At 38.0% G+C, this 11,280-nt stretch overlaps 1 protein-coding gene across 1 annotated transcript in view; it reads left to right on the plus strand.

The window, feature by feature from the left end:
* LOC107298193 (zinc metalloproteinase-disintegrin-like HR1b) overlaps nt 1–10,900 on the plus strand; it is a 19,854-nt gene extending 8,954 nt beyond the window's left edge. The window contains exons 7-15 of the mRNA XM_015827561.1: nt 1,352–1,408; nt 1,985–2,056; nt 3,015–3,184; nt 4,360–4,444; nt 4,885–5,012; nt 6,946–7,123; nt 8,148–8,237; nt 9,013–9,208; nt 10,771–10,900. Coding sequence (XP_015683047.1) covers nt 1,352–1,408; nt 1,985–2,056; nt 3,015–3,184; nt 4,360–4,444; nt 4,885–5,012; nt 6,946–7,123; nt 8,148–8,237; nt 9,013–9,208; nt 10,771–10,877 — 1,083 coding nt within the window. The 3' untranslated portion in view covers nt 10,878–10,900. The remainder of the gene's footprint in view (nt 1–1,351; nt 1,409–1,984; nt 2,057–3,014; nt 3,185–4,359; nt 4,445–4,884; nt 5,013–6,945; nt 7,124–8,147; nt 8,238–9,012; nt 9,209–10,770) is intronic.
* The last annotated feature ends 380 nt before the right edge of the window (nt 10,901–11,280 follow it).

Genomic DNA, 11,280 nt, shown 5'->3' on the forward strand with positions numbered 1-11,280 from the left:
ATTGTGAAGTCTGGTTTGCCTTTTGGCTTCAGTGTTTCTTTATCCTCAGCAAGTTGTGATTATATACATTATGTTTAATTGGTCCTTAATTGGTCCTCTATCTTGAATGTTCTTGTCTCAATGTCAGGTCATGATCACTTTATTCAAACTGGATCTTGTGCAGCAGAGTTAAGAAAGTGGCTGTCAGAGAGCTAGGAGAAAAATTGCTCTTTCCCAGGGAAATAAGAGGCAGATGAGCAATGAGTCCTTGGATGGCAGAAAGAAGCCCTGAAGGGATCCTCCCTAAAACCTTCACAGGGTGTATCTCATGGTTACACACAGTGTGCTTTAGTCTGGCAAGATTCCTGTCTATACGAGAACAGCAATAAAGAAAATACTCTGAGCAATTAACCATGTTTTCTTGTTCCTTGTGCCTGAGAAGTCTGAAACAATATTTCAGTAATCATTTTATAATTACATCAAAAGAAAGGCATAATTCTTTGGCCATTCAGAGTGAGTTCAGTGGGTCAAAATGTCTGATTGCCTCCCCTTACCTTGTCTTTGATGCGTAATGTGATATGATTGCAGGCAAGGTCTAATTGGTTCCATAGCATGACCACATCACCGTGTTTCTCACGTGATTGGTTGGGATCCTTTGTTTGAGAAGGAAAAGGAAAGGTGAGAAAGTCATTGGAGCATCATTTAGACAGCCTGAAAAACAGGTCAAAGAGAGCAATTTTCTCATGTGCCTGTTCTTATTCCTATTAAATTCGGTTCAGAATTAGGTATTCATATATACATTTATCTTTAAATGTAGGCATCATAAATTCCAAAAACAGATTAACTGGAAACAAGTGCCACCCCTTATTAATACAAAGAAAGTGATTTTTTATTAAAGGTGACCACTTTTGTTTGTACTTGAGAATTCATTGCATAATGTACTTTTTCCTCAAAACTTTGTCAGTACTTTCTCTAAGTCAGGGTTCCCCAATCTTTCCTGTTTTGCAGACAGGTGAGCAGCGAGGTCATGCATGTACCCAGCTCTATTTGTGCGAGCAATGGGCACATGCACCCACTCATGCAAATGGGGCACACCCACCTATGGTTGTTCACTGATCATGCAAGTGGAGATGCAGGCGCTCACTTGCCACTTCCAGGGCCCAGTTCCGAAGGGTTCAAGGCCCAGGGCTAAAATTTAACAAGCTGTCTCCCTATAAATGTCTTCTTGAGAGAACCAATATTTCAGAAAGTTCAAGTATTTTGACCAGAGAGTAAAACAAGCACTTTTCTGATTATCTGAGATTGACCAACATTCCTGTTGGCTGCTGGGAGCAACATGTCTAAACAGCCTTTTGTTTATTGTTCTGTTTAGCAACAAAGATTCCCCCGAAGATACGTTAAGCTTGCAATAGTTGCGGATCACGGAATAGTAAGTATCCTGTATATCTCTCTATTTTCTTTCTGCATTGAGCACAGCATTTTATTTCTGCCTTTTTTTAATGTGGGCATTTTTGAAGAGATTAACAAACATCCTAACTGGCTTTCTCTTAAAATGTACTTTATCATAAACTTTGATATTTTTTCTTATTGAACCCAAGCAATATTTATAAAGTTAAGAGTCATTTGTAAATATACTCTAATTTGCACATTTGTTCTTCCTGGATACCATCTAAATTTATTTTTATCCCTCACTGGTTAAACAGTTCTGTAGCTTTCTTTGAGACATTCCTGCACTCTTTGTTTGTCCAAATTGTACAACACACGAAGAAAAAGATGTATAGTGAAGAATGTTTATCTCACACATCTCTGAACAAGGAAATATAGCATCCAATTTAGGAAAGCATTTCAGTAGGCTGACTAAAATTTTCTCCAACCAGGAAAAAAGCCCATGTATGCTGCTGAAAAGTTAAAAACATTAATATAGTAATCTGTTCTTTCTCTCCCTCCTTTTTTCCCTTCTTCCTATAATTATGATCTCATCTTAACATTTTTATCTTTTATGTAGGTCACGAAACACCATGGCAATTTAAAAAGGATAAGAAAATGGATATATCAACTTGTCAACACTATAAATAACGTAAGAAGACATGGTGAATATTATTTCACTTGTTGATTTTAAACTTCTGTCAGCCCAGATTTTCACTGTGTTAGCACAACACACTTAGCCAGGTAAAGAGAGAGAGTAGATGGATTTCTACAAGAATGCTAACTTCTGTGGCCTTGAGTGAGAAAAACTAGGTCATTTAGCTAACTGGTGATCCAGTATGTGAGGCCATCCCAGAAAATGGGTTAATTCAGTAACTAGATTAATAAGCCTGTTATGGGAATACAGCCACTGTGTTGGGAGGATACAAATCCAAAAGTGTTGCAAGAGTTCTATCAGAACTATATCTGTAGCTGGATTCTTTCAGAGCTGTGGTTAAAGGTTCTGATCCTGGAGATTAGAAAGAGATGGGCAGAGTCAGCCTATTCCAAGCTCAGTTGATTATGAAACTGATCCCTGAGAAGAAACCTGGAGAGAGGAACTCAATTTGACTTGGATTGTGGTACTTAGGAGGAGATACACTCATACTGTAGTCTCCTATTAGCTTTATTTACATTTTCACTGTTGATGATCAGCTAGAAACAGGGAGAGAACAGGAAGATTGATGAGTCAACTCTCCTTTTAGTCCTCCTAGTCTTCTGTTCCTGTTTACAGAGAATAATCACCTGCTTCTTTTTATACTTTTATTTATTTCTCCTGCTTAATACATTATTATTATTCCCCAATATATAGAGTCCTTAGTGCTGTCTGAGCTTGGTGGTTTCCTTGCAGACATTTCATTATTTGACTACTCCACATGAGTAAGCAAAGCAGCAAACACAGAGAGCACCAAGGACTTCAATCTTGAGCTCCAGAGATTTCTCTTCTATTGATATCTAAGATCTATTTTTTTTTCACCTGCCCCTAGAGATCAGTTGCTTTTTAATCTTGAAATGTTTCTCAAGGTTTACTTTTGTTTGTGTTTCTGATTGATGCCATTTCTACCTGACAGATGTACAAACCTCTGGATATTCTTGTAGCACTGGTTTACCTAGAAATTTGGTCCAAACAAAATAAGATTACCGTGCAGTCAGCATCAGATGTTACTTTGCGCTTATTTGGAGACTGGAGAGAGTCAGTCTTGCTGAAGCAGAGAAGTCATGATTGTGCTCAGTTACTCACGTAGGTCTCATTGTGGGGAAAGGGAGTGGGGGTGGCCGGGAGTGGAGAGTTATGGGGAGGTTAATGCTTGCACAGAGCTTCTGCTCTATGCTCTATGCTTTAAACCATGTGTGAACTATGCTTCTGAATCAAAGTCAACCACTTATTTTGTAGATGAGAGCTGCTTTTGAGAAGTCCTTGACTGATTGCAGGTGAAAAACCTGGATTTAAAATCGAAACTATTATGATTATCCTGCTATACTTTTGCTGTTCTTACACATGCATTTTTAATTCAATTAAATAATGTTTTGGTTCCCATTCTGCACCAAGTAAATGAACACTTGCATTATACAAAATCACATGGAGTGCTATTACCTTCCCCGAAATGGTACCTATTTATCTACTTATGTTTGCGTGCTTTTGAACTGATAGGCCGGCAGGAGCTGGAGCAAGTAATGGGAGCTCACTGCATCAGGCAGAACCTAGGTCTCAAACTGTCCACCTTCCAGTCAACAAGCCCACTGTCTTAACTGCTCAGTTCCACACCCCATCAGCCTATATATTCCCATACAATTTCATGAGTGGGAAACTGACATGTTTATTGTTGATGATTCTTGCTTTGACATTATATCTATAAGATATTGCACAAATAACAATTGTGTTGTGAGCAATCTTACAGGATACTCGCATAATAAGTAGGTCTTATGAAATAGGAACTAGATGGAGGGCAGATCTAAGTGCAAGGGAGAATATTAAAAACTACCCCCAAAAAATTCCATTTTTATTTTTCCCACAGATGGTGATTTGACTTTCCACCCAATCACCTTTCCCCAAACCATCTAGTCTTCAATAACCCCACAGATAAATTGATAGACAAAATCTATTAAATAAATGTGTATTTGGGGTTTTCATAATTAATGGAATTAAATTAACACAATGAGCTGGATTCAGACAACATTCCCCAACCTAATTCATGCTAACACCAACGAAACTCACCATATAGTGAAAATGCATCCTGAATATTTTTAACAGATCTGCTTAGTTAAATGGCTTCTGAGACTTGAGCCTAAAACATTCTGAAAACTGGTAGTAACTGAGGACGGGATGAGGGATTTACAGAAATCCATAGTTATGTATGCCCTAAGACTAAAGAACATGCTTCTATCTTCTATCAATTTTATCCTTCTTTCTTATAGGACGATTGACTTTGATGGACCAACTATAGGAAGGGCTCACACAGCCAGCATGTGTGACCCGAAGCATTCTGTAGGAATTGTTCAGGTTAGTACAAAGGATACCTGTTATCTATTTGTACTCAAGTGAAAACTTACATACAGGCAAAACTTCTTTACAAATGAAGTCTCTTCTTAGTTTTGATCCACGTCATTTTCATCCATATTTATTTATGGATTTGACATCTCCAGGTCCTGAAGTTGCCTGTAAGTTTTAGTAACTGAATAAATACAGACAGCAAATGGATGCATAAAGTTTGATCTTCTCCTGTGCTGTGGCTTCTGGACTTTAAAGTTTCCTTCTGAATGTTCTGGAGTCTTGGTGGGCACAGATACATTCAGAAGAGCTAGAGGAATCCTAAGATGGTATCCTTAACTTAAAATTGGTCACTTAGTCACCAGGTTTAGCCACCTAGTGCTAATAATAATTGGATTCACTTTCAGTTTCTTGGCAGACTAACAATAAACAAAGTATTCTCTTTCCTTCAGGATTATAGCCCAATAAATCTTGTGGTTGCAGTTATAATGGCCCATGAGATGGGTCATAATCTGGGCATGGAACACGATGATAAAGATAAGTGTAAATGTGACACATGCATTATGTCTCCCGTGATAAGGTAAGGATTGAGGAAAACTTTTAATGCCTTTCCAATCAACTTATTTTTAAATGGTTGCAATTAATTGTTAAATTAAATATATTGGGAATATACAAAAATGAAATGGTCGGGGAGTTACAAAAAAGGAGGATTATAGTCATTTGTGTGTCTCTTTACCATGTGTAGTTAAAATGTGTCATATTTAAAAAGGTAGAAATATTCTCAACAACTGAATAGCCATCCTTCAGTAACTTCCTCCAAAACACCAGAGTTTAAAGAAACAGCGTAGGAAGCATAGCCAAAGAAACCAAATATTAATATCTGTGATGGATAAAAGAGGAAACCAAGTTAGACGTTAAAGACTTTCCTAAAGTGGGAAGCAGAATGGGAAAAAAATATTCTGAACCAGGCAACAGCAGGAAAAAAAAGATAAATTAGCATCCTTGGGGTTTTCCTGCCTCGCCCTTTCATCAAGGTAGAATATGTTACATCTCTGTCATATATTGCAGTCTTCTGGAATCAGCAGGTAGCAACGTACAGGAAGTCATTGATTTACAACCATTTGTTTAGCAACCGTACGAAGTTACAATGGCCCTGAGAACAGTGACTTACGACCGGTCCTCGCAATTACAGCCATTGCAGCCTCCCTTCAGTCACAGAATCGTGTATTTATGACGCTTGCAGCATCCTTCATTCATGGGATCCTCATTTGGGACTTTCCCAGCTGTCTTCCCACATGCAAAGCCAATGGAGCAAGCTGATTGTAAAACTGAGCACAACTCACTTAACAACTGGCTTGCTGGGCAGTGGAAATTCTGGTTTCAGTTGTGACAGCAAGTCAAGGACTACCAATATTTTCTCCCGGGTGCAAGTTTAGCCCTTACTTCATCAAGAAGGAAAAAGAAAAGGGAAAAGGAAGCAAAATCTTCTCAGCAATTGTCTGTTGCAAAACTCCCCATAATCTTTGTGTAAGCGTTTTGTGTAGGCTCAGTGAGCATCCCAGCTATTGATCAATTTCTGGTTTCTTCGAATAAAGCCCTAGGACTTCATTGCCTCCCATTGCATGCAATGGCAAGGAGGCCAGGAAGTATGGAGAATGCCATGTAGCCTTTCCTGTCCTTCCTGAAGGATTTCTGGGCATCGTGATTTTTCTTTAATACTTCTAGACACTTTATGATGTTTTCTACAGAAGACTTTGCTTAGAAAACAATTTTGCTCAATTAACCCCACCAAAGGTGTCTGGTGTAAATTTGACCTTGGAAGAAGACCACCTTGTCTATTTAATGGCCACCAGCAGATTCTCTTTGCGTTCTTGTTTCGACCCCCTGCAATGATTATATTCCTAATGATTTGAATTAACATTAGGAAGGTGCTTTGCTGGGCTTAGGATGCCATGTTTGCATCTATTTAAGTATTCAGCTTCAGAGCTCAGTGACATGTTGCTGATATTATCCCTTTTCAACAAAACAAATGAACAACAAATACTTTAAGGCAAATAGAGAGTTAGCACACTTAGCTCTATCTTCATTGTTATAAAAAGTACAATCCCTCCAAAAAAAGAAAAGAAAAACTGGATCAAAATTCCACTGTTTTCCCTTCAATTATATTATTGTCCTTCCACAGAGAGGATGACTAAAAATGAAAATAAAAGGCAGCTCACTCAAACACAAGATGCAGCTCAATCAACTAATATCACATGGAGTTCTCATTGCAAATGTATTTTGTTAAAAAAGAAAAGAAAGTTAGTGGAATTAAAACTGAGGGAGCATAATCTGGAACTAAGATCAAGGGCTACAAAGGGTTCTCTTATCTATTTTGTTAGCTTTAGAGGGAAACAAATCACTGCTTGTCTTCATTATCCATCCCTTTTCCATCTTATATGTTTTTGCAATGAATTCTGTTCCTAGTCCAAATATGGATGATGTCATGGTCTTATTTTGGTTCATCTCTATAGCGATCCACCATCCGAACTGTTCAGCAATTGTAGTAAGGATTATTACCAGACGTTTCTTACTAATCATAAACCAAAATGCATTCTCAATGCACCCTCGAAGACAGATATTGTTTCACCTCCAGTTTGTGGAAATGAACTTTTGGAGGTGGGAGAAGAATGTGACTGTGGCTCTCCTGAAGTAAGTCTTTTTTTTTTTAATCAAAAAGAATATGCAAAATTTTCTCAAAAATGGGAATCCTTGAAAAATCATCTGGCTTTCTAAGTGAGTTGAGCCATCCAAGGGGTTGGTTTGTGAATGGCATAGGTTTCTGCCCTTTATGTAGTCATGTATGAAGGGGTTACTTGGATTTGGTTAACATGTTTAGAGGAATGGAGAACTGGTACCTCACTACCATTTGGGGAAGACTGCGTATTTTTAAAAATGGGTGATTGACAACTCCAAGAAAATTCTTCCCTACTGAAAACTCCTATTTTGTTGACATGGCCACATTATCTGTCCCACTATTTTCTTGAGCTGCTTTCTCCCATATCTGATGATCTTTAATCTATGCTCTGATCATAATAATATTTTTTTATAAGACCAGTAATTTAGTGTTCTTTTTATATTGTTAAATACACTTGTAATGGTCTGTGAGAATATCCTTGAGAGACAAAAGAAGAAGGAAACGTCTACTCAATGGTCATATAAGAAGTAGATTGGCCTGCAGAAGCAATGGGGCATGGCAAACATCTCAAGAACAACACCTCCCACCCATTCTCTTGGTCCGTAAAGATGAGGTGGTAGAAATGTACTTTCAGTATTGAAAGATTCTGCTACGGTAACCTTACAATCAGGGTAGTGTTAATACTCATGGTTGGTGCTTCTTCTCTGGACTACCTTAAAGGATGGCATGATGAGTAGAAAATCCCTCATGAATAAGAAAGGAATGGGGTTGTAGGTTATATGGGCTTCACAATTAGGAGATGAGGATATTTTTGTTTTATTCTTTTCACCTAGGAAATATCAGATAAGGCTCTTCCACAGATATGTCATTATCCGTTTGCAATAACAAACAATTTGTGCATTTGCTAGCATGAACCCATAAGAGGGAACACATTGCAGAAATGTCTTTTTCCTTAGCAGTTTCCCTCTTCAAAATAGACCAATTATAAAAGACCAGGCAAAAAATAATATGATATCATTTGATATGTTTGGTTTTCAGAATTGTCAATATCAGTGCTGTGATGCTGCATCCTGTAAACTACACTCATGGGTAAAGTGTGAATCTGGAGAGTGTTGCGACCAGTGCAGAGTAAGACTTGTTTATTTTTAACACCAGGAGAAATTTTACCCTACTCCATACTAGCCATCTAGAAATGTAATATCTCTTGGCTGTTTACTATGAGCAAAACATTTCAACCCTATCCCTATCATTTCTTCCAGTTTATTTGACCCTTATAAACATAACCTTAGGGAGGATAATTTCATAAAATTTCAATCTGCTCTCAATCTCAAAAGCACTCTTTCAGCATGTTATATCATATCTGCGAAAATAATATATTTGTTCTTTAACTGAGATTGCATGGAAATCCAGTTTAAACAAGGAGTCTGTAATGAACTTTTTGAGCAGAGTGGCCCAAAACATTTTGTTATTTCCATATTTCCATCACAAGCCTAGATTCACAGCAGGAGAAGGGAGCCTCGTGTTTTTCAGCACCTGACAGAAAATTCTATGAATGCTTCTTCCCATGTAGAGAAATAAAAATATATCATGAGAAGTTCAGCAATTCACTTTTTGCTGCTTTTACATGGCAGCCCAATTGATTTTCCCTTTATGGTCAGCCAACAGGTAGAACTTCTGTTTCAGGAATTGAGCCTTTCATTGCAATCATTTCCCCACAGCAAATAAGACAGACTGGGACTTCTAGGCACCACACACAGTTGTAGCAGGGCAGGGATGCCTTGCTTGGTGATCCTCAAGACAGATGAAGAGGAGGTTTTGAAATGTGTTGTGAACCATGGTTTGACTCTTTGACCTCTGCTGCTGAAGAGTGATAGCTGGGAGTATTTTTGATTCTCACCCACAGTTTAGGACAGCAGGAACAGAATGCCGGGCAGCAGAGAGTGAATGTGACATTCCTGAAAGCTGCACTGGCCAATCTGCTGAGTGTCCCACAGATCGCTTCCATAAGAATGGACTACCATGCCTATACAACCACGGTTACTGCTACAATGGGAAGTGCCCCATCATGTTTTACCAATGTTATTTTCTCTTTGGTTCAAGTAAGTCAACTTTAGAATTTCAGAATAGTGGTGTTATAAAAGATTAAGACAGTCATTGCCATTAATGAAAGATATTTTCTTTTTTGTAACCATAGTTAATCATCATTACATTTCTGTTTTATAACTGAGTTTGAAGGAACCTTGGAGGTCTTCTAGTCCAACTCCCTGCTCAAGCAGGAAGCCTTATACCATTTCCAATCTCTTCTTACAACTTCTAAGGGTTTTCTTTCTAGAATCTCAGCATCTCAACATCATTCAACTGGAATGAAGTGTGGTCTTCCCAAAGTATTGTAAAGTGGTACTAACACTTCACATGATCTTGATTTTATCCCTCTGTTAATCTAGCCTAGGATCTTTGGCAGTTGCAGCACACTGATGGTGTGTATTTAAGTGGTTGTCCACTAGGACTCCAAGATCCCTCTTACAGTTAAAGTATTGAGCCAGGTATCACCCATTCTGTATCTGTGATTTGGTTTTTCTCGTCTAAATATAGAACTTTTTTTTTACTATTTTCACCATTGAATTAATTTTGTTAGATAGGATCTAGTGTTGAAGTCTCTCGAGATCCTCCTGGATCTTTAGCCTCTCTTCTGGAGGGATGGCTATTCCCGCCAGCTTGGCGTTGTCTGTAAATTTGATCAGTTGCCCTTCTGTCTCCTTGTCTACATTGTTTATGAAGGGTCAGATGGCATGTGATGGTGATTGGGAATCCAAATTGAAATCCAAATTGAAATCAGAACATTGTTTCACTTGCATGATCAATCCATCAATTTGATTAATAAATAAATGGACGCTTGCTGGATTATTTCCATTGCTTTGTTCAAACAAAGAAATCTTTATTTTGGTCAGTTAAATAGCATAAAATGATGTAACATTCCAAAGAATGGAAATAGCTCACTCTTTTGCAAGTAATCCAGCTATATTCAGAAAGGCTTATGCCCAGGAATTGACAGGCCTCAAACCAAGAATGACACATGATGGTTCTTACAAGCTGAGTTCTTTCTTCTTTCACTCCTGTAGACAAAATCTTGCTGGATTAAGGACTCTACTATCTGCATCTACAATACACTCTGTGGATAATTAGGGAGGAGCTGTCTTCACCTCTTTCGCTCACATGTAATATTGGGGCTGAATTGCCTCTTATTCATATGGACTGCACCCCCTCCCACCCAGGGATCCCCCTCCTCACTGCATTGCAGCACAGGAATGTATCTACAATAGTGTTAAACTTGGAAAATGGAGAATGAGCACACAAAGGAACGAAGCTGTACTCAGATTCCCCTCCAGCCATTGATTTACTACAGGGTCTTCTGCAACTTCCATAAAGTGGCTTCAGCTTTTATGTCCATAAAATGAAATAAGCCTGTTTAGTGTAGTACTATATTAGACAGAGAATGATTCAGTCAAAATGAGGATTAGATAAAAAATGGATTACAAAATAATAGATTACAAATAAGCAAATATTAACTAGCAAATAATAAGCAAATAATCTCTCTTCTGAAATCTCTTAAGCCATTCTTTACCCTGCTGGCATGTTACACACTCAGGTATTTGTCTTGCAGATGCAACTGTGGCTGAAGATGATTGTTTTAATATTAATGAAAGAGGGGATAAATATTTCTACTGCAGAAAGGAAAATGAGAAATACATTCCATGTGCACCACAGTAAGCAATCTAAATTATTTCCTGCTATGATGATGATATAAAATAAGGATAATATAAAAAATATTTTTATGTCCACATCTGCTGGAACTTGATTCTATCACCTGGCTAAAACAACAGAAATGTGAGTCAATTTCTGAATGGCTAATTTTCCTTTGTTTTCCATCTTGGGTTACAAGGTGGAACAAAAGCTGGGTGTAAAAGGAGTGCCATGAGGATAGAAGTGCCTTTTAAAAGATTGTGTCAGAAAGGAGAGATACTCCTTGACCTACAACTATTCATTTAATGACTTCAAAGAAGTGACACACAACTAGTCCTTGCACTTACAATTGTTGCAGCATGTGAGCCATGTGAGCAAAATTTGGGTGCTTGGCGACCAACATTTATTTATGAGGGCTGCAGTGTCCCAA

The sequence above is a fragment of the Protobothrops mucrosquamatus genome, unplaced genomic scaffold (assembly GCF_001527695.2).
Source record: "Protobothrops mucrosquamatus isolate PMUCROS unplaced genomic scaffold, P.Mucros_1.0 scaffold3794, whole genome shotgun sequence".
Lineage (NCBI taxonomy): Eukaryota > Metazoa > Chordata > Lepidosauria > Squamata > Viperidae > Protobothrops > Protobothrops mucrosquamatus.